Source organism: Ursus arctos, unplaced genomic scaffold (assembly GCF_023065955.2).
Source record: "Ursus arctos isolate Adak ecotype North America unplaced genomic scaffold, UrsArc2.0 scaffold_4, whole genome shotgun sequence".
Taxonomy (NCBI): Eukaryota; Metazoa; Chordata; class Mammalia; order Carnivora; family Ursidae; genus Ursus; species Ursus arctos.
The window spans coordinates 38,550,162-38,574,475 of NW_026623056.1; the positions used below are offsets into that span (position 1 = coordinate 38,550,162).

At 40.8% G+C, this 24,314-nt stretch overlaps 1 protein-coding gene across 3 annotated transcripts in view; it reads right to left on the reverse strand.

Annotated features, from left to right (window-relative positions):
• SIDT1 (SID1 transmembrane family member 1) overlaps positions 1–24,314 on the reverse strand; it is a 92,429-nt gene that overhangs the window by 35,476 nt on the left and 32,639 nt on the right. For 2 of the 3 annotated variants that reach the window (XM_057306747.1, XM_044382023.3), the window contains exons 4-9: positions 17,417–17,462; positions 13,360–13,461; positions 12,641–12,724; positions 10,803–10,890; positions 9,526–9,597; positions 9,013–9,106 (exon numbers count right to left, since the gene is read on the reverse strand). In XM_057306747.1, coding sequence (XP_057162730.1) covers positions 9,013–9,106; positions 9,526–9,597; positions 10,803–10,890; positions 12,641–12,724; positions 13,360–13,461; positions 17,417–17,462 — 486 coding nt within the window. Of the gene's footprint in view, positions 1–5,435; positions 5,554–9,012; positions 9,107–9,525; positions 9,598–10,802; positions 10,891–12,640; positions 12,725–13,359; positions 13,462–17,416; positions 17,463–24,314 lie in introns of those variants that run through there. The other variant, XM_057306748.1, reaches the window with a different exon arrangement.

Genomic DNA, 24,314 nt, shown 5'->3' on the forward strand with positions numbered 1-24,314 from the left:
GTCTGGCTTCATTCATTAAACATAAGGCTTTCAAGGTTCATCCATGTGGTAGCATGAATCAATATGTCAGTCTTTTATGATGGAATAATGTTCCTTCATAAGGATACACCATGCTTAATTTATTTGTTCACACTTGATGGACACTGGGTTGTTTCCACGTTTTGGCTAGCATGAATAACACTGCTATGAGCATTTGTATACAGGTTTTTCTGTGGATATACGTATTAAATTCTTTTGGGTATACTTAGGTACAGAAGTGCTGGGTATGAGGTAACTCTATGTATTTTTTTTTAACTTTTCCACAGTAGCATTATACCAGGAACTATTTTACTTTCGTACTAGCATTGTATAAGGTTTCAATTTCTCCACATCTTTACCAACTCTTGCTGTTTTCCATTAAAAGAATATTATAGCCATCCTAGTGGATAAGGAGTGATATAGCTCATTGTTTTTTTGCTTTGCATTTTCCTGATGGCTGATGATGTTGAACATCTTTTCATATGCTTATTGGCCACTTGTATATCTTCTTTGGATAAATATCTATTCAAACACTTTGCCCGTCTTATTTATTTTTCTTTGTATCATTGGCTTATAAGAATTCTTTATATAGTGTGGATACTAGACTCTTAACAGATATATGAGTTGCAAACATTTTCTCCTGTTTCGTGCGCTGTATTTTCACTTCCTTGATAGGTCTTTTAAAAGTACAAAAGTTTCGGGGCACAGTTGGTTAAGTGCCTGACTCTTGGTTTCAGCTCAGGTCGTGATCTCAGGATTGAGAGATGGAGCCCCGTGTTGGGCTTCACACTCAGTGGGGAGTCTGTTTGAATTTCTTTCTCCTCCTCCCTCTGCCTCTCCTGCTTGTGCTCACTCTCTCTCTCTAAAATAAAATAAGTATATCTTAAAAAAAAAAAAAAAGCACGGGGACACCTGGGTGGCTCAGTCGGTTAAGCATCTGCCTTCAGCTCAGGTCATGATCTCAGGGTCCTGGGATCGAGCCCTGCATTGGACTCCCTACTCAGCGGGGAGTCTGCTTCTCCCTCTCCCTCTGCTACTCCCCCTGCTTGTGCTCTCTCTCTCTCAAATAAATAAATAAAATCTTTAAAAATTTTTTTATAAAAGCACAAAAGTTTTAATTTTGATGAAGTCTAACTTAGCTATTTTTTTTCTTTTGTTACTTGTGCTTCTGGTGTCCCATCTAAGAAACTATTGCCTACTCCAGGGTAACAAAAGATTTACACCTATGTTTTCTTCTAAGAGTTTTATAGATTTAGCTCTTATATTTAGATCTTTGATCTGAGTTAATTTTTTAAAAAGATTTTATTTTTTAAGTAATCTCTATACCCAGGGTGGGCCTTGAACTCATGACCCAGAGATTGAGTCACGTGCTCTTCTGATTGAGCCAGCCAGGCACCCCTTGAGTTAATTTTTTCATAGAGTGTAAGGTAGGGGTAAAACTTTGTTCTTTTTCAGGTTAATACCCAGTTCTCTCAACAACATTTGTTGAAAAGAATATCCTTTCTCCATTGAATTGTCAATGGTACCCTTGACAAAAATAGGATCATAAGTGTAAAGGCTTATTTATGATCTCTCAATTCTATTCCATTGATTTATATGTCTTTCCATATGTCAGTGCCAGAGTTTTGATTATGTAGCTTTGTAGTAAGTTTTTTTTTTTTTTAAGATTTTGTTTATTTATTTGACAGAGATAGAGACAGCCAGCGAGAGAGGGAACACAAGCAGGGGGAGTGGGAGAGGAAGAAGCAGGCTCATAGCGGAGGAGCCTGATGTGGGGCTCGATCCCATAACGCCGGGATCACGCCCTGAGCCGAAGGCAGACGCTTAACCGCTGTGCCACCCAGGCGCCCCTGTAGTAAGTTTTGATGAGAGGAAGTGTGAGACCTCCAGTTTTGTTCTTTTTTTTTTTTTTTTTTTTGTCATTAGTGTTTTACCTATTCTGGGTCCCTTGCATTTCCATATGAATTTTAGGATCAGTTTGTCCATTTCTGTAAGAAAGTCAGCTGGGACTTTGATAGGGACTGTTCTGAATCTGGAGATCAATTTGGGGAGTATTGCCCAATGTATTTTAGTGTCTGTTGCTGCTGTAACAAGTTACCACAAACTTAGTGGCTTAGAATGATACAAATTTATTATCTTACAGTTCTGGAGGTCAGAATTCCAAAATGTGTCTTATGCAGCTAAAATCAAGGTATCAAGCAGGGCTGTATTCCTTCTAGAGGCTCCCAGGGGACTACCCTTTTCCTTGCCTTGTCTAGCTCCTAAAGGCTGCCTGTATTCCTTGACTCATGGCCCTTCCTCTGCCTTCAAAGTGCCCTGCCCCAACCTCTGCTTCCATCATCACATCTCCTCCTTCTGCCTTTGACCCTCTTGCCTCCCTCTAACAAGGACCCTCGTGATTAGATACTTCCCGCATGGATAATCCAGAACAATCTCTATACTTTTATCACATCTGTAAAATCTCTTTTTGCCATGTAAAGTAACATGTTCACAGATTCTGGATAATAGGCTGTGGACATCTTCTGGGGGCCATTATTTTACTACACCATCTTAATAATATTCAGTCATCCAAACCATGAACATGGGCTATCTTTCCATTTTTTAGGTCCTCTTTAAGTTCTTTCAAGGATGTTTTGTCATTTTCAGTGTACAAATCTTATATTTAATTTGCTAAATTTATTCTTAAGTATTTTATTATTTAAAAAAAATTTTTTAAAAATTATTTTAGAGAGAAAGAACAAGCAGAGTGGGGAGGGGCAGAAGGAGAGAGAGAATCCCCTTCCCCCCACGTGGGGCTCAATCCCAGGACCCTGAGATCATGACCTCAGCCAAAACCAAGAGTCAGACACTCAACTGACTGAGTCACCCTGGTGTCCCAAGTATTTTATTATTTTTGATACTATTGAAAATGGAATTGTTTTCTTAATTTTATGCTTGGATTGTTCATTGCTAGTGTATAGAAATACAATTGATTTTTGTATATTGATCTCGTATCCTGTGGTATCAATGAACTCAGTTTCTTTTTGGAGGTGATGAAAATTAAATAGTGGTAATGGTTGTTGCAACAGTGAATATACTAAAAAACCATTGAACTGTATACTTTAAAAGTGTGAATTTTATGATCTGTGAATTATGTCTCAGTAAAGCTATTACTAAAAAAGCCAGGTATATCATTTGGGAATGTCTGTCAAACATTGAAATATGAATTACTGTCTTATGTCAAATGAGCCTCTCTTTTGGATGTGAGATTGGAGTCAGGGAGGAGGAAAGTTAGGGGCTAGACGGGCTTGTGTTTTGGTACATGCTCTTATTTACTTTCAGATGGCAAATCTAGAAGTTGCATACTCCAGATCCTGGCTTGTTTGGTGGAAGAACTTGTCTTCATACCTCTTTTGTTCCTAGATACAGCAAACTCATCCCTGCCTCAGGGCCTTTGCTATTTTTCTCTGTCTGGGCCACTCTCTCCCCACATCCTCACATGGCTGGCTCTTTCTTGCTATTGCTATTAAAGTCTTGCTTCTGAGAGATCTTCCTTGCTGAACAAATCAAATCTAAAGTAGCTTCCCCAATTCAGTCATTCTCTATCACACTACGGTGTTGTTGTTTTTTTCTCCTGTCACTAGCTGAAATTGTTTGCTTTATTAATTGCTTGCTTGCTTGTGAGTTTCTCCTTTGTATAATATAAGCTCTGTTAGAGCAGGGATCTAGACTGTCTTGTTCACCACTGCATCCCTAAACTCTGGGACAGAACCTGGCACACAGGAAATGATAACCAAATATTTGTTGAATGAACAAAGCATATTATTAAGGAGAGTAATTACAATTTGGCCCAACTGTTCTAGCTGGCAAATGAGGCTCTGGCAAAGTCCCTTTTTTTTTTAAAAAAAATTAAGTTTAAAATTTGAATTCCAGTATAGTTAATGTACAATGTTATATTAATTCCAGGTGTACAATATAGTGATTCAACAATTCTATACATCACCCAATGCTCATCATGGTACGTGCGCTCTTTAATACCCTTCACCTGTTTCACCCATCCCCCCCACCCACCTTCCCTCTGGTAACCCTGTTTGTTCTCTATAGTTAAGAGTCTGTTTCTTGGTTTGTCTGTCTTTCTGCCCACCCCCTCCCTTGCTCATTGTTTTGTTTCTTAGATTCCACACACGAGTGAATTCTTACGGTCTTTCTCTGACTGATTTATTTCACTAAGCATAATACTCTTTAATTAATGCTATTGTACTTTGTGGGTAAATACCCAGTGGTGCAATTACTGGATCGTAGGGCAGTTCTATTTTTAACTTCTTGAGGAAACTCCATACTGTTTTCCACAGTGGCTGCACCAGTTTGCATTCCCACCAACAGTGCATGGGGGTTCTTTTTCTCCACATCTTTGCCAACACTTGTTGAAGTCCCTTTTTAAAACAATCCTAGTGATATTAACTGGCAAGCAATTATATGGGCTCATAAAGATGATGTATTTGTACTAACAGGCTGTACCCACATTCGCCGTCGGTTTGGGAGCTGACAAAATTCTTCAGCAGAGGAGTTAAATGATTTAGAAAGCTAGGTGAAGGCAGGCAGTATCCCGTGAGCAAAGGAGAAAATAGTAAATGAGAACTATGCCAGATTGATTACAAAATGGCTACACCCCCTCTTGTATTCAGCTCCTTAAATCAAAAGGTGGGGTCTGTCTCTTCACCTCTTGAATCTAGACTGGCCTCCTGACTTGTTTTGACTAAGAGGAAGGAGAAGTGATATCATGCCACTGCTGAACCTACGTCTTAAGGAGGCCTTGCACCTTCTGCTATCTCTCTTGGAGAGACAAGCAACCAGGGCCAGGCTGCTGGAATTTGCGAGACCAAGCGCAGCTGAGGCTGGTCTAGAAGAGCCCGCTCCTAGCTGACCTGCCAGGTGACTGCACTCTGACCGCACCCAACCGAGATCGCTGAGCCCAGTCTGGATTAGCAGCAGTATCTGGCTGACCCGGAGATTTGTAAGTAAACTTAAATATTTACTGCTGTATGCCATTGGAGTTTTTATGGTTGATTTTCAGGCAGCATTATTGTGGCCGTAAATAACCAATACAAGAATCAAGGGAAGGATGGCTACTCTCAGGATCGTGCAGTTTGAACTCAGTCTCTGGCAGGGTGTTTGGGAGAAGTGAGTAAGAGACCATGCACCCGGTGTTCGGCCCAGAGTCTGCACATTTATTGGAGTGGCTCCTTAAATACTCATTGAATGGATTGTGGCTGGGAATGGGATGGGAATGGAGTTTAGGTTCAAGTCAGTACAGCTAATACTTTGGATTCTCAGCTCCCTAAGCGCAGGGGCCTTGTCTCTTATCCGTGTTTCATCCTGATTTCATAGCACGTACTGCAAACCCCAGATGTATTAGTAATAAAGTACAGGGAACTCACCAAGCAAATGGCATTATGCTCCACGACTAGCTTCATTTGTTATTTCTGCTCAGTTCAATGAGGGAAGAGGTCTGTTAGAATTTTCCCTCAGTCTGTCCTCTTATTAAGAATGCCAAACAGTTCTTATGTCTCCAGATTTCTATTTTCAGTTTCTCTATATTTGGAAAGAATCTATGCTTGTGCAATTGACTGTAGCAAAATAATCTGGCAGCCAGAGGTTTCAACAGAGCTTTATAGCACAACTTTCAAAAACTGTGCTTGCTTCTATAGGCTGAATGACAACTCTAGGGAGATTGATACCCAGCTCTTAATTTTTTGTCTGTTTGTATGTTGATTATGCATGCTAGTTAACTAAAGAGGTAAAGTCCTATTTTCTAAAATTTAAATCATCAGGAGTAGAGACAGTCTTCCTAAGAGCGGCAGAAGAGATGAACTTCTTCCGTGATCTTGGAGCTCATCTGAGTCAAAATTGACAGCTTTTTTGCATCCTTTTCCAGTCGCATCCATGCTGGGGTGCCAGACTTTTGGTTTGGCCTCCCTGATCAGGACTGCCCTCCCTCACCTGCCCTGACCACTCCAGACCCATCTTGACCAGCCTGCTTAAGAGGTAAGGCTCTGGGGGCGCCTGGGTGGCAGGGCGGTTAAGCGCCTGCCTTCAGCTCAGGGCGTGATCCTGGCATTATGGGATCGAGCCCCACATCAGGCTCCTCCGCTATGAGCCTGCTTCTTCCTCTCCCACTCCCCCTGCTTGTGTTCCCTCTCTTGCTGGCTGTCTCTATCTCTGTCAAATAAATAAATAAAATCTTTAAAAAAAAAAAAAAAAAGAGGTAAGGCTCTGGAGCCAGGCTGCCTGGAAATCCAGACAAATCCCAGCTTCCTCGTTTGCTGGCTATGAATTTTTGGTCAAACTCCTTCACATCTCATGCCTCAATTTCCTTAACCATCAAGTGGTGATAATACCAGTCTTCACTGTAGGGCGTTAGATGAGATAATTTGCTCAGAGGGCTCAGCATGGTGCCTATAAATGTCAAGCATTATGATCTAATAAATTAAGTGGGCTGATAATCAGTTAATGTATATACTTTCCAGATATATTTGCCTATACACTGGATTTTTTTTAACTTTTATTAGAAAATGACTCCAAATGTACAGAGAAGTTGTAAAAATAAGATAAAATAGGGGCGCCTGGGTGGCACAGCGGTTAAGCGTCTGCCTTCGGCTCAGGGCGTGATCCCGGCGTTCTGGGATCAAGCCCCACATCAGGCTCCTCCGCTATGAGCCTGCTTCTTCCTCTCCCACTCCCCCTGCTTGTGTTCCCTCTCTCACTGGCTGTCTCTATCTCTGTCGAATAAATAAATAAAATCTTTAAAAAAAAAAAGATAAAATATAAAACAGCCATATACCCTTTACTTAGATTCACTTATTGTTAGTTAACATATATATACATATACACACATAAAAATATATATATATAATTTTTTGAACCATTTGAAAGTTAGTTGCTTATGTCATGAACTGTTATTCCTAAGTATTTCCATTCTTTTAAAGCAAGCTCTATGCCCAACACGGGGCTCAAACTTACGACCCTGAGATCGAGAGTCACATGCTCTACTGACTGAGCCAGCCAGGCGCCCTAAATACTTCCAAAGAATAAAGATATTGTAATATTCTCTTACCTAACCACAGTATCGTCAAATTCAGCAAACTTAACATCAATACGATACTCTCACCTAATCTGTCTGTATTACAATTTTGTTAACTGATCCAATAATGTCCCTTGTAGTGTATTCTTCTAGCAAACGATCCAATCTGAGACCAGGTTGCCCATATCTCTTTCGTTTCCTTCAATCTGGACCATTTCTATGGCCTTCCTTTGTCTTTGAAGATGTATTCTAATAGAATGTTTGTCATTTGAGTTAGTTCAATTTTTCCTCCTGATTATATTCAAAATACGCATCTCTAGCTGGAATATTGCATACGTGGTGCTATCTCCTCACGGTGTCCCACGGGGAGGCACACAGGGTCCATCTTCCCCTCGCTCACGTTAGTTTTGATCGCCCAGCCAATCCTAGTCTGAGTTTCCATTGTACTGTTGCTGTTTCCCTTACAACTAGGAAGCAAATCATGAGGATGTACTTTATGGCAGTGCAATAGTACCTTGATTCTCATCAGATTTCCCTCTTAGTTTAGTATCCACTGATGATTCTTAATCTATGCAAAATGATGATCTTCCAACTCCAGCACTCCTTCCATATTTTCCAGTCAGCTTTTGGCACTCTGATGGGGGCAAGAGTCCTTCCTTACACTGTCAGCATTTGCTAAGGGCTCCCTTCCCTAATGTGTATCTGTTTTAGTGACTTTGGATTTGTATCTGGAGGTAGTTAGGTCCTTCCACCCTCCCTCCCTCCTTCCCTTTCCTTCCTTCCTTCCTTCCTTCCTTCCTTCCTTCCTTCCTTCCTTCCTTCCTTCTTTCCATCCTTCCTTCCTTTTCCTCTCTTCCTTCCTTTTCCTTCCTTCCTTAACTTGGTTTCATGAATTTCTATTTTTCTCATGGGTTTATAAATTTATTATTCTTAATTATTTTGATGCTCAAATTGTGCCAGATAGAGCCAGTGGTAGTCCCAGGATTTTAAAATTCAGTTTCTCAACTGAAAATGTAAAGGTCACAAAGGGAGTTATTTTTTGAATCAGAGATAGGCCTGTATCACCGGGACAGCTGTGTTGTTGTGGTAGCCGTGAAGTTTTTCCTACAGATGCTGTGAACTTGCCCAGTGGTCTGAAAACTGTGCTGAAAACTCTGCTTGTTTTCTTTACATGTTCAAGACGGGAAAGAACATTTGTTTATTGTAGGCCTTCTGCCATTCTTTTGTAGTTGTTTCACAGAGACCACGACAAAGTACGGAATTCTCAGGTTTGGGCCTGCTCAGAGATGCAAGGAAAAACTGGGACCCTTTTTATTATGGGCTCCAAACGCTTGGGAAGGGAAATTGCCTTAGTCAAATTACAGTACAAACATCGCCTTTTTTTCTCTTAAGGGACCTTTTACTGGAAAATTGATGCTACAGGAGTAACAGAGCAGATGGTAATTCAGTATCAAAGCACATCACTCCTGCTATTTATTATACCTCAAGATTTATTTCCGGCATTAATTTATTTGTTGATGGAATATTTGAAGCTACTAATGGAATATTTAATATGTTTCTCCATATTAGGAAGAACTCATCATTTCCTATATTTCACAGGATTTACAGGATTTTCTGGTCCAAAAAAATACCCACGCTGTCCTTCTGTTGAGGTTTTTATTAACTATGAAAAGAACTAACACTCTATCAGCTCTTATTCTGTGTAGGACGCTGACGTAAACACTGCAGTTATACAATTCTAGGAAGGAAAGCATGATCTCATTTTGATGAGTAGGAAACTGAAGCTCAGAGAGGTTAAGGAACTAGCCCAAGGTCACACAGTTGGTGGTTGAGGTAGAGCTGCATCCGGTCAATATGGCTCTAAAGCCTAATGCTCTAATCCCTATGCAGAGACAGGCAAAGGGGGTTAACATGTCTTGATACCCTTGACCTACCTGATATAATGAACAAACGCAATAAGCAGGCATCCCAAGTAGAAGGAGAAGAAGATGAGGGAACTGAGAAGGATGGATTTCACATAAACAGATCCTGATGGAAGAGAAACAACTTTGGTCAGGGTCTCCTCAGGAGAAAAGAGGACCATGTTTGGGACAGGACAATTTCAAGGGCCCATCTCCATCACACCCATTCTGAAATCCAAATATATTTCCATTCAAAGCAGCAAAGCTGCTGGAGGTTACCCAGACATTATCCACAAATAGTCACCTTTCACAGTCACGAGTTCCCAGTGGAAGCTAGGAAGGGACTTCCTGTATACAACTTAACAACTGAGTTCCCTCTCTTTTTGGAGAGATTTAGCAAAATGCTTTGATTCTCTCTTCTGTCTCTAAGGTAAATATCAGTTTTCTTATGATGTTTCTCTGGAAGGATGACATTAGCATTGATGTATATGATAGACTTCCTGACATAGGAATCTTTCTCCATAGAATCCTAGAGCCAATACCGACCTTTAATGGAAGGAACAATGGTCACTTTAAGGTTCTTTGTTCGTTGTAGATTCCAGGTTTGGTTCTCCTTTTCTGGTAAAAAAAAAAGAAGAAGAAAAAAAAAAGAAGTCACAATAGATCAGATACTTGGTTCGTGGACTCTCATCTGAACAACTGTTCAAAAACTGTCTGCAATTAGCTCTGGTTGTTGAATTTTCTTGTAGCAAGAACTAGAGGAAAATCTAACCCCCAAAGCTGCAAACCATCTAACACCCCTTTGGGCTAAACCTTTGATCTGGCCTTTGCTTGGGTGCATTTTGGTAGTATTGAAGCAGTGAGACTGCAGCCCCCCTTCTTGAGTGAAGAAGTCTCGACTCATCCTCCGCTATCCATGTGGCTCAGCGTGCTACAGACATCTGAAGAAAACAGCTACAAAAATAAAAGCTGTCTCGTCTTTTGGTTTGCATTATTCCAGCCAGTGAAAATTTGTTTTTTGTTGTATAGTCATAAAAGGACTTGTAGTTTACCAAGGAACAATGGACACTGGCAAAACTCTAGACTATATAATTAAGAGATCAAAGAATACATAAACAGAGATTTCACCTACATGGCAAGAGAATCATGTTATATTCAACAGTAAACACCCTCTGTGTTGATCACATGTGGCTCTTCAGCTGCTGGGGGTCTGTGTTTTCGATCAACAGCCTATTCCATTCCCACAGTAGTTCCTAGGTAGTTACCCATAACCATTTGTACTATGCCTAAGGGCTCACACAATCCCTGTCATTGGCATAAATTGTCCCACTTTGCTTTCTTACCATCTTGCCAGGTATAATTTTGGCAACTGAAACGGAGAGCTCTGAATTTTCCCTGTACATCCTTGTGGAAGTGATGACTACTGATAAATGCAATGGCTCATTACTGCTGGCTACCAAACCGATCTTAGAAAGCAGACCTTGACGTGCTGCATAAAATCATTAGTTCATAACAGCAAATATTTGTTGAGTGAAAGGCCGCCTGAGTGAATATACCTCACGTGGTCTGAGGGAGCAGAAGACTTTGAAAAGATGTGGTGCACAAAGTGACATTTGTAGTATCAACGATAGATTTAGATTGAGAATTTTCTTCTTTGCATTGTTTTTTTCAAAGATCTTTCAGACTGCCTCGCAAAGTTACTGCTCATGACCCTCCGTGAGAACTAGAGATGGTAGTAAGGGGCCACTGTGAGCGTTTGGCTTCCCTTCTCTTCCATTTCATCAGGTTTTTCTAAGTAGCAAGCATTCCTCAGCATCTCTTACCCTGGATGAAGAAAGATCCTCCACAGGCATAATCTTCGGGCTTTATCACAAACACCACGAAGAACTGCTCGCCTGGAAAATCCTTCTTCTGCATAAGACACAACAACTTGTGATAGCAAGAAAGGGTAGCAAAACGGGAGAAAGTCCATGGTGGTGGGGGTGGGAGCAGGAAAAGAGGAAAGAGAAGAAAAGTGAAGTTCACCCCCGCCCCCTAATTTCTTAGAAAGAACCTTCAGATACCCATGATTTACTCCAGATTTTATCCACAATAAAATAATTGTTACATACAAAAAATTCAAGTAAATAGATACACTATTCTAATTTTAATCTGTCTTGTGTCCACTTAGGTGCTTAGAACTGTAATAGGTCCTGTGTAAAAAATATGTCAATAGCCTATGTTTAATGATTAATACTTGTATATTATGTTTCTAAAATCAGTATAGTTTAGAGTGTTTTAGGTTCACTATATTCAGTTTTTATTATTTAAAAATCTAATGATGGGGCGCCTGGGTGGCTCAGTTGGTTAAGCGGCTGCTTTTGGTTCAGGTCATGATCTCAGGGTCCTGGATCCAGCCTGAGGCTGCTCCCTGTTCAGCAGGGAGTCTGCTTCTCCCTCTGCCCTCTGCCCTCTGCCCTTCCCATCCCCTGCACCGCACCCCTTCCCACCGCTCGTGCTCTCTTTGTCTCAAATAAATTAATAAAATCTTTAAAAATAAAAAAACTAATGATAAATGACTTCCTTTAAAGTCACATAGCCACAGTTAAATAATTTAGGCTAGGGATGCGAAAATTTCAGTGAGGACACCTGAGTTATAGTCCTGGCTTTAACTTTCTCTAAGTGTGCTTCTCTGTGTCCCAGTCTCCTTACTCATGAGTGAACAAGAACAGATATTGGGCATATCAAAACTGAGGCACTAGGAAATTAAAGCCTAATAGGACTTTTTACATTTAATAGCTAAATTATAATTAACCTCTCTTCATTCTTTGTTATTCAGTAAACAGCATCACCTAATCCTGAAGAGCAGACCAAGTTGTAAGTAACTTAAGTAAATACCACCCGAAAGGCAAAGACAGAATCTCTTTGAAAATCTACTGATATATGTTCATTTTTGCTACAAAACTGCCATTGAAATAATAATTTAATTACAAATTACGAAAGGGCAAACCTCTATACACATGTGGTCTATATTCCTTTGAACTTGTCAATTCTGTCCAGAATGGAAGTCCTCTTTTGGTTACTGTTACAGGTATACAGAGTGTTAGAATATGTTCAATTCCTTTAAATAGATTGAACTTCACACTAAATTGGCATCCCCCAATGAGGAGATTGGCACCTTGCCGTACCTCTCTAAGCAATCTGTCAGATATGTGTCCCACTGCATCATGGGTTCCCAAGACTTCCCAAGGGGAAGGGGACAGAGTAGCATTGTCCACCATGGGCTGGGCTTTGATCTCAGGAGTAACGATCTTTATTTTATTTTATTAATTAATTAATTTATAATTTTATTTATTTGAGAGAGAGAGTGAGAGAGAGAGAGAGAGCACGAGTGTGGGTTGGGAGGAGTAGAGGAAGAGGGAGAAGGAGCAGACTCCCTGCTGAGCAGGGAGTCCACTGCTGGGCTCGATCCCAGGACCCCAAGATTATGACCTGAGCCAAAGGCAGATGCTTAACTGACTGAGGCACCCAGGTACCCCACAGTCCTTATTTTAAAACCAAAAGAAAGAGATCCAAGGCACACAGTGAATCATGATATCTTCTGGATGCTGGTACAACAGGCAACCTGACTATAAACTGTGTATTGTCACTGACAACAGTGACTACAGAAGTGATGTCTCACCTGCAGTGTGATGGCAGCTTTCTTGGTCATGGACTGATAGACACCGTTAAATTCCACATTGTGGTCGAGATCATACACTGGGCACTGTAATGTGCATGAAGGATAAAAAAGAAAGCATCACTAAAGCCATACTACACACACCACACGTTCTGCCTGGATCGCAGAGCAAGGGGTTCCTTACCAAGCCAGAAGCCAGGAGAAGTTTTCTCCAAGAAAAGTCACAAAACAGTCCTGCTAAAACTTGGTGCCTTGTCTTCTAAAGTCCTCCAAAGTGTCCTCTAAAGGTCACTTTATATCAAAGAGAACTGAAAAGATTGTCTTAAAGTGTATAACACCTTTCCCATTTTTTATTAACACATTATGAGACAGAAAGGGCCTATGGTTACAATAAAATTTTAAAGCCTAGAATAAACGGTAGGTTGCTACGTTTCCTGTGCAGCCCACGATTTGGTCTTCCATATTCTTTGTGATGATTCTTCCTTCCTTCCCCCCTTCCTTCCTTCGTTTATTTTGGTGAGGAGTCAACTATTCTCTATCTCCCCAAATCAGTGTCTCCAAACAGATTATCCACTGTGTGCACAAGATACTGTTTTTATTATTTAGCAGTTTTGCAGGAAATACAGAGTAAGAGGATGACACGGTCCCCACCCTCCTCTTTCATTTATCCTGGGACAATATAATGCTCCATATTGAAAGGTTGACAAGTTATTAAGACTCACCATGATATTCTGGACGGAGACAACAGAACATGGATAAGCCATTTCAGACCTGACTTTAATAATAACTGAGTCCACATCATCAGGAAACTTGTATAGAAAATACTGAGAATAAAAAAAAGAAAGAAAAGATTTGTTAATATTAAGAAATGTTTACAGTTATGAACTCAAACTGGTTTTACATGAATAGGATTGTTTCCTCTGATACTAGGCACAAAGTTCAGATGTAAATCTCCATTAATTCAGTCAGCCATTCATCTCACACATATGGGGCAACTGCTGTGTGCAGGGCTCTAGGCTCCGGGCTATCAGGCATACAGCAGTGAACAAAACAAGGTAGCCATTTCAGACAATACTATCATTTCATTTGCTAGCATTTCTTTCTCAACTAAACTTTCCTGCACTTCATTCCAGTTTCTGCTTACGAAGATCCCTCCCACGCTTTGAACTAGGGATATTCAAGATGTAACATGAGACAACATTTACTTCTATGTGATCATTTTGAAATAGGAAACTCCACTTTGAAAAGCAGATAAGCCCGTTCTTCAAGCTTCTTAACAACCTTCCCATAGCCAAGAATTCTCACTAGACCTACCCTGCCCCTAGACTTCTTGCTAAAGAATGTTTCCTGGCTGGAATATAGCAAGACAACATTTCCATTCAAAGATCAGCCATTACTTCTAGCCCTCTGAAATATGTTCACAATTTTGAGCAGGCTGAGATAGCTTTAAAATTATTTCTCAGGTATTATCAGAATCAGGAAGCATTTATAAGAGACAGAAGTTACACCATTTACCTAGATTAGATTATGAACCCACTGTTTATTAACCCCGAGTTTTAAATATGTTGCTAATAAATGAAGAAAGGAGACTTCTGTCTAATAATTATTAATGTGGTAACTGGTTGAGAAGCTTGATGTTAGGATTTTGAGGATACCAATCAAAACAACCCCAACATCCTAGGGCTCTAATAAATCTATCAGTTTAAAGGAGAGGCAAGGGGTTCTCGGGTGGCTCAGTCCTTAAGTGTCTGCCTTCGGCTCAGGGCGTGATCCTGGCATTTTGGGATCGAGCCCCGCATCAGGCTTCTCTGCTAGGAGCCTGCTTCTTCCTCTCCCACTCCCCCAGCTTGTGTTCCCTCTCTCACTGCCTCTCTCTCTCTCTGTCAAATAAATAAAATCTTTAAAAAAAATAAAAAAATAAAGGAGAGGCAAAGCATGTTAAAACTTAATTTTGTATTCCACCATCCTCTTTACTAACCTTATACTGAGAACCAGAGCAATAAAAATAGAATGTTGTCCAGTAATCCAAAGCCTTCTGATGGGGAAAAAAATAACCTCAAGATTAAGGAGTGTCATTAACGCTGCTGTTTGGAAGTCTGCTCATGCCTTGTAACAGTTGGCAACACTCCCAAGAGCCCACTTCATTTTGACCTTTCATTTGGGAGCTTGATTCAAATACATGTACTACAGGGCTCTTCCAAACGTAAATGCTCTGGAATTCTCAAGAGGTATTTTTCGTTCTTAGGGAAGCCAAACTTTGTAACTCGAGAGCATTACTGTGATCACCATTAGCAATAATGGGTATCATATACATTCCTATATATTTTAGGAGTTGATTTTGTGCGAAAATTAGATAGCTACTGAAGCTTTATCTATATGCCAAAATATTATCATCTTCTTTATCTCTAAATTACCATCAACCCCAAATAAGTGGTTTTGACCCTTGCCTAGATGGATAATCTACTTTTATCAGAAAGAAGCAAATAACAAGTACCGAAAGCAATGGCTGGAATTTAGGCCAGAAATCACCATCTTGGGTCCTCACTACCTACTTAGTTTCTGTAACCTGCTTCTATCTGATAATCGAGGTTCTGTGAGAATGTACAATAGTTTGGGTAAGTTTATATAAATAGCAAATCTTTCCTACAATTGAAGAGGATTTGAATTTAGGCCAAAATAGGAACAGTTAATAGTAAAGTCAAACTTTCAAAGATATCTAAGAAGTTCTGTTTTGTTTTGTTTCATTAGTTTGTTCTAAGGATGTTTTACTCTACTTTCAGATTTATATGCAAACTACTTAGACTTTCATATTTATGTGCCTTTTTAAAAATAAAAAGAAGCCATCATATATAGTCATCACGGATTTTCTACAAACCGGAAGTACACTTCAGCATTCAGTTAGTGACCATATTTAGCAGAGCCCTGGAGAGCACTATTAGACTAGACTCTTTCTGTAGTTGGGGTGTAAGTTTTTTCCTCCTAAAAAGGCAGGATATCTCCCATTGCACCTAGCCACTAGTGCTTTCAAATGTATTTTTTTTTAAATTTAAAATCGATTAATTGACATATAATGTATTATCAGCTTCAGAGGTAGGGTTTAGTGATTCATGTAGTTACATGTAACACCCAGGGCTCATTACATCAAGTGCCCTCCTTAATGCCCATCACCCAGTGACCCCATCCCCCCACCCACCTCCCCTCCAGCAACCCTCAGTTTGTTTCCTAGAGTTAAGAGTCTCTTAGGGTTTGTCTTCCTCTCTGATTTCAATTATTTCATGAATTAAGTGGCCGGGAAATGTTGAGGGCAATAGATTGTGGCCCTGTAGTCCTCTTTAGTCACTGGGTGGCAGTATTTATGCACGGTGGGGGCTTTCACTGATGTAGCTCTCTAAAGATGTGTGGGAGTTGGCTCATACAGGTTTGGAGAGCTGATTGTGCACATCTCTTCCCAACTCTGTATCCAAAGACATCATGTTGGCCGCTTGAGATTGGCCATTATAGAGGTATTTTCACCACAGAAATGGGCAAATGCTACAAATCAGGAGTTTCTCTCTGGGAACTGGTTATTAAATATTTACCAGCACAAAAATGCTTGTAATAGCAAAGAAAGACAATTATCATATGGTTTCACTCATTTGTGGAACATAAGGAATAGCAGGGAGATCGGTAGGAGAAGGAAGGGAAGAATGAAGGGGGGTAAACAGAAGGGGGAATGAACCACAAGAGACTATGGACTCTGGGAAACAAACTGAGGGCTTTGGAGGGGCAGGGGGTGAGGGACTGGGATAGGCTGGTGATGGGTATTAAGGAGGGCACATATTGCATGGAGCACTGGGTGTTATACGCAAACAATGAATCATGGAACACTACATCAAAAACTGAGGATGTACAGTATGGCGACTAACATATCATAATAAAAAAATAGATTTACACAAGTTTCCCTATATTATGTCAATCCCAGGTTTAGCATAAAAAAAACCCAAAAAATTAGGTAGCCATGTATGACCTAAGCTGTATTACAGCCTGCAAAAGATTTACAAAAAATATCAGGACATTAAAAAAATCTGTTATAAACTGGCTATTGCATAGACTTCACTCTTTCAGAAGCTATGAAAGAAAGAGGGAAGGGAGCTAGAAGAGTCAACAGAAAAGCAGCTTAAATCAAAGTTTTCAAGTATTTATTCCGTTTACGATTATGGTTTAATGGAGAGCACAGAACAAATATCTAGTTCTTCTCATGTCAGCATTCTTTATGACATCCTCTCTTTATGACAGGAATAACTAATTTATTTTACCCATAACACTGTAGAAATCAAAGTCTGTCTTATTCTTATTGCATTTCTAGGTCAATTAATTATTTGCATACCTGTATTGAGTTTGACTCTTCACTCCCTGCCCCCCCCCCCCCAGCACCCATTCTGATTACAAGGTCCACGAGGGCAGAAGCTGCACCTCTTTCTTCCTCACCTCCTATTTCCAGCACCTAGTACAGTCTAATACTCTCCTTGGTGCATAACAGGCACACAATTTGCTAAAAGATGAGCCAAGGAACATCTGCCAACAGATGTCACGCCTCCCATTTCACACCAATTAAAGTGATAAGATTAAATGTTGTGTCTAAAATCCCAGTAATATGAACAACATGCCAAAAATGCAAATATATCTCAAGTTGTGAAAAGCCTAGGGCAACACCACATGCTGACTCTACCCATTCCCATAGCTTTTTGGGAGGTATGGTCAACAGGTAGGATCACGATAACCTTGGAACCCTTCACTTACCTGAGGTTGAGAGGGGCTGGCAGTGAAGTGAAAGGCAACATTTGTCCTGAGAAATGTAAGTGGGAGAGGGAAAGGGGGAAAAGTGAGAGAGAAGCTAAGTTAGTAAAAGCAAAAATGATTTATGTGAAAGAAAACCATCCTAAAGTCGATGCAAGGAAAGCCTGACCCTTTGTGAAAGGAGTTCTAGTCCCATCAAACTGACAAAGTAAACTGCATGAAGATTTGGTTTCAATTCTCAAGAATGATCAAATTGGGGAGGGATCAATTTTATGTCTTTATGTACCCATGACGTCAGACCTATAAAAGTAATTACTTTGCTTTTGCAGACACTTTTGCCTTTGGATTCTCTTAAGGTTTTACAATCAAGTGCAGAGTTTAGGTGTCAGAAGTGGGCTGAAAGAGAGAGGAAAAGAAGGCTTGAGGTCTTTTTGGATAATGTAGGTAGCACTTCAAAATAATTTGGATGTATCCATGGCAAAAGATCATTATGTTAAATGTGGTGAATACATCATCACCATAGGAGGGGCCCTGGGGCTAGAAACATACTCTTCTGGCCCCCAAGCACTTCTCCAGTTGCCTGCCACACCAGCTGAAGTCCCTGTCCAAGACTGTCCTCTTCAGGTTACACATTGCCTTCTAAGGCCATCCTCTAAAATGCCAATACCACCAGAAGAATATAATGAAGCGGTTTTCTCTCCAGTTAGTAGTTTACTGTGAACTATTTTATTAGCTCTTTTTGTTCTTCTGTGAAGGACAGCAGCAATCCAGCACCGAGGAAAGGAGAGTGTGAGAAGCACGTGGGAAGCATGCACTTGTAGCAGAAAGTGCTGCGTGGCCTGAACACATGTGAAACAGGTTAAGAAGCTGGAAAACACAAAGACAAATTGGCCTTCTCTATAGTTTTGTAAGGGCTGTTGTTAGCCTTCTGCACTTTCTGGCTCCTGCTTCATCTTGAGCTGCGAAGATCGCTCACACAAGCCCACTGCATTCTTGAAGCTGGCAGCTGGGGAATATCCTGCCCCCACCCCTCCAATCTGGCCTGCATTTCAGGGAACCTGAACTTGAGCTTGTCCTGGGGTCGCTTCCCAGCTTCATCCCTTGCTGCTCTGTAAAGAGTCTTTCTCTCCACTGCGAATTTTCCTTTCATAAACGTTAAAACGGTTTTTTAAAAACTTTACTGAAGATTCCTTTATGAAGGACATTGTCAAAACATTTAACAAGTTTATAATTGGAGGCGTCGTTTAGAAGTCATCAAACTCGAGCGCTATTTCTAAATTTAATGACCAACAATTTTAGGCTGTTGGCAGACTGGGCGCAGAATTTAGCAACGGGTGCAATTTTTTATGTAGCTACTCCCAACAGAAATGATCCGTGTCAAGGATTGCTTCTGTTGAAGCACAGTTTGAAAACTTGTGGCCCGAAGTCGGCTCAAGAAGCCAAAGTCAGTGTCAAGCCCAGTTGTGTGTTGACTCCCGAGATTCCCCGGCCAGAGTCAGGACCCCGTGCTGTGTGTGGCCTGGTGGCTCCCTCACAGCAGTGTCGCGTCATCTGCTGTTACCAGGGCAACACGGGGCCTCAGTTCTGTTCAGTTGCCAGGTCAGGGGAAAGAAAAAGACACTGATTTTCTTGGCTAGCAACAGACAGCAGGAGATTTCCAGATGCAACCAGTTTTCTTTGGCCAGAAATTTCTTTTGTACACTCCTCTATCATTTGAATTCCAGTGGTAATACTGAAAGTATAGGCATCAATATGATTTTTGTTCCTTCTTCTTTACATTTTCTCTACCGGTATAATACACAGAAACTTCAAAACCATCATTTTCTTTAAGACGATCACATTTAAGCCCTCTCTTTCTCACAGAGTCAACCGTGTACGCAAAGTACACATTGAGTCTGTTGCAGATGAAACATTTTGCTTCCTTCCCGAGGGCCCTGCCACAGGTCGGGCAAGGTTGATTTCACCCAGAGTGCTGAAGCTACAGAACAAAGCTAACTGAGACTCCTGCACACCTTTAGAGAAACAGCAGGAAGTTTCCAACCTATTTGTTTAAACAAATGAAGCACAGGAAACAAATGATTATTCCATAAATAAGAAAAACTCAAAGTTGACTTTGTTCCCTCGTTTTGCTTAATTTGAGGAAGAGGGGAAGGGAAAAGGACCAGATGGCCTCCAGAGGGGTGAATGTACAGATAGGGGAGACGTGAGAAGAAGAGGAAGAGAGAGGAGAAACCCATACAGGAGAGTAAGAAAACGGAAGAACAAGGAAAGGGGGTGGGAAGAGAGGCAGGGGCAAAAGCTAAGTCGTTCTGGGGTGAGTACCAGAGAAGATGATGGCTCCCCGCATCTTCTTCTTCCTGTGGTAGCCAGCCCCTGGCACAGAGCCCAGTGTGTGCGCAAAATCCACTCTTTGTTTGTTGAAGGAAATTACGCCCTATTATTCACTTGGACTATGGACTTCGGAATAGCATTCCCTGTTCTCTCCTTCCTGCCATCTGTTATGGACTCCCTTCGCTCACCCCAACCCTTCCAGCAACGCTCTGGTCCTGTGCAACCTTCCACCCCATCGCTCCGGTCTGAGTATGAACTCCGCAGGCATGTGCTACATCCCGTCCCTTCTTTCCTTCTCTGGGGCTCTCCGTCTACAAACTTCAACGGTCCTATACATTTTATACACCAATATCAACCACTTTCAAAATAAATAACCAAAAAATCCCACCCCAACAAAATGCCTTCCCTTTGCCTGTATTTCCCTCCTTTGACGTCATTCTCTATCCTCCCCCCTCCTTCACAGACCAGCTTCTTACAATTGTGTTCTGCTTTCATCCCTCATTCATCCTTTCCTCTCCCCGCTGCTGTCAGGATTCTTTCTACACCATCTCCCTGAAGTTGCCTTTGCAGCCGGTAACAGTCACCTCCTAACTGCTAAATCCGGTGATTTGATCCTTAACTTTACCTCTCTGGGACATCTGACCCCGACGACCATTCCCTCTGTCTGGAAACTCTTTCCCCCCATGGGCTCTGTGACACCTGCTTTCCTGGGTTTTCTCCCACACATCTGCTATATCTACTCAGCGTCTTTTGATAGCTCCTGTTTCTCAGACCATCCCTTACATAAGAAAGTCACCTGCTATTCTTGACCTTCTCACTTTCCTTAGCCGCGTACATGATATATATTTTTTATTGCCATAAAAATCACATATATATTCGATTGCCACAAAACTCACCAAAAATATCAGTGAATCTCAAGTGTCCATGTCCAGCCCAGGGCTCTGCCATGATCGTCTGCTGGGCTTCTGCACTTGGCTGTCCCTCACACACCTCAGACTCCACATGATCAAAATGGAATGTGCTGTCATTTTCCTGATCCCGACCCCCTATGGCTCTTTGCTAGTAAACCCCACCAGACTTCTGACATCATTGCTGGAGTCATCGTGGACTACCTTTTTATCAACTTCCACATCTGATTGATCACAAAGTCTCACTGACTCTGTCAGTGTATAAGTAACCCGGATGTACCTGACCCACCTGGAGTACCATCTTTGCCCAGCATAGCGTCCAGTAAGAAAAAAACTGGGAAAGTAATGGAAATCATTATTGTAGCCTATCCCCAAATACCAACGGGTGATTACATAGTACGACACATGGCAAAATGGTCTAAAAGCCTCTTCACTCACCCATTTCCTCAAAAAATCTATTACTTTTCACAGCATGGTAGCTGAGCAATCTCACTCAAAAGTCTCTCAGAACAAAGACTCAAATCCCCACTTAGAAGGCTGGAGGAGGGTCAAAGCCTGCAAGTACTCATATAGGACTGTGTTTTTTATTCTGCCACATGTATTTTTTGAATTTGTGGATTGTCTCTATGTATATTACTTGACTCTTTGTCTCCCTTACACCTTTGTTGCTGCTATAATATGTTCAGTTCCTTATCATTATTCTTCTCTATTCAAATAGCTTTTCATTTGCTTGTCTCTACCCTCTCCTCTCTCCAATTCATCTTCCATGTGACTACTAAATTCATCTCAAAAATCAGATATGTTTATTTTATTCTGTTGCTTAAAAGCTTTAGGGGCTCCCATAACCTGAAAGGTGGAGTGTAAACTCCATAGCACAGGGGCACGTGGGTGGCTCAGTCAGCTAAACATCTGACTCTTGATTTTGGCTCTGGTCATGATCTTGGGGTTGTAAGACTGAGCACCGTGTGGGGCTCCATGCTCAGTATGGAGTCTGCTTGGGGTTTTTTCTCTCCCTCTCCCTCTGCTCCTCCCCCTGCTTGCGTGCACTCTCTCTCTAAAATAAATAAATAAATAAATAAAATCTTAAAACAACAACAACAACAACAACAACAACAACATCTCCTTAGCACAGCATACAAGATCTCAAAGATCAAGGGTCGGATACTACTACCTGTTTCTCTGTGCTCTCTCCTGTTATTCCACCTCAAGCACTGTGTGGACCAGCCTCCCTGAAGCACGTCTACTCAGTCTGCTATCTGTCACCCAGACCCTTCTTCCGAGCATCATGCTGCTGTGTATTCAGCATTCTGCCCAACATCTGTACTTCAAGTTCAACATGTCCCAAAGTGAACTTACCATCTCTTCTTTCCTCAACATTCTCATTTTCTTAGTGGCTCCACCATCTACAATGGAGGAGGCCATCTTTGACTCTCCCATTTCCCTAACTCCTCATAGCCAATCAAGTTTTGTTAATTTCATCTCTAAATTCTTCAATTCTTCTCATTATTATCTTGACCACTGCATCAAGCCTTCTAATTTCTCTGCCTCCACTGTTGTCCCCTTCCAATCCTCCACACAACTATTACAACTTAGGCAACTACCTAACTTTCTTCACACCCCTTCCCAACTCCTCCCGCCCCATGATCAGCTGCCTGCCTGCCCCTACAGCCTCGGGCTCTTCCCTGCCTGCAACTTCATGCTTCACTTCACACAACACTAGGTCACTGGAATTGGGAAAATGAGTGATGGCTAAGCTGTGTGTGTGTGTGTGTGTGTGTGTAGGTGGGTAAGGGATAGTTAGGTGGCAGGGAGTAATGCTTTAAGGCAGAATATTATTTTTAAGACTTGATTGAAATAAATTTTCATGGAATTGAGAAACATATTTAGGGCAACATAAAAATTCGGAGGGCAGTTTTAAACACAAAATAGAAATAGCATATTATAGTGGGAAGAGCTCAGAACTGGTAGTTAGAAGTAGAATCTAGTCCTGACTTTACCCTTTCTTAGCTGTGGGTTTAGATAAGTCACTTAACCTCTCTGGGCATCAGTTTGCTCATCTGTAAAAATGAAGTGAGTGGATTCAATTTCCAAAGTTCCTTTCATTCTTAAAATTTATGATTCTAGAAAAAAAAATCCTGAAACATGTTTCGTATACCTTCTAGTCTGCCACTCAAAAACATACAACAGAAACTGCAATGTTAGGACTTTGGAGTTGATTTTTCAGTGTTTCTCTCAATACCTAGACTTCAGATCTCACCACAATCCCCAACTCTTGCCCGTTACCATCATCCTCTGGATTTCTGGGTCACCAGTAAGGTTGGTGTGGGACAATCCAGAGCCAAGGAGGAAGAGATGCATATATATTTCAGTTACCATCTCTTCTCAGACTTATCTTATTCTCATCAAAGCCCTAGTAACTGTGTGCATTTTGAAATGCTCTGATGTCTGGTTGCTGAGGTCAAGTCATATTGTAAGAGGTAGAAACAGAAAACAACGTGAGGGAATAGATTTGCAGTTCCAACAGCATGCATATCATTCATTAACACTTGCACAGAGTTGTGACCTTATGATTTCAGTTTCACAGAATTCAGTCCTCCAAAGGGTCTAATTAGCCTCCCAGGAAAACCAGCCCTAGAATTCAAGTACACTGCCACCAGGTGACAGTGACAGGTCAAAGACATAGAGACCAATCAGTAAATGTGAGGTTTCTCCGAAGTTCAAACTGCACTCTGTTCAAGTACTGTGCTGCCACCTCCTGCAAATGTATCCCCACGAATCCCCATATTGTTTAACATCATAAATAGATTTAAGTATTAAAATAATTAAATGTAAGCACCATATTTAGAAATTGCTTAGAGGTAGTGGTTCTCAACTCTGGCTACGCTTTAGAATCACCTGGGAATCTTTAAAAAAATATATTTTAATGCTCAAACCTCCCTCCTAGAAGCTCTCACTTAATTGATCAGGGTGGATTTTATCTACCAGAGAAACTTTTTCTGCCTTTTCTCCCCCCAGGGGTGGGAGTGAGGGATTTTTTTGCTCTTGAAATTATTGTGTCACTTTTTTTCTACACCAAAATTAATAGAGGGACTTGGACAAAATGCTGTGACTATTTCTCCATCCTTCTAGACATTCATTCATCCATCTGTCCAATCATCTGTATGGGTATACATTATCAAGAGCTGCAGAGAAGACCAAGATAAACAGTGGAGTCCTATTAGCAACTCCACTGGCTATAGACTTCTTTATAAACTACTTTAGAAAATTTAAGGTGAGCTTTATAATAGAACGAAACATTCTGATCAGAAAAATAAGCTGCAAAAAGAAATATATTCTATTTTTAAATATTCTGATTTTTAAAAAATTAATCTTTCTATTGAAGTATAACAAACATATAGAAAAAAATGCAAGTCATAAGTATATATCTGAATGAATTCACCGGGTAAATAGCCATACACTTCCTCTTTCCTCTCCAAAGTTATCACTATCCTAACTTGTTACATTACAGAATAGTTTTGCCTGTTTTGAAACTTTATATAAATGGAATCAGTTATATGTTTCTTTTGTCTGGCTTCTTTTGCTTAACACTGTGTTTGTGGGATTTAACCCTGTTGCCAGGTACAGCAATAGTTCTTTTTTATTGTTGTATAGTATTCCATCAG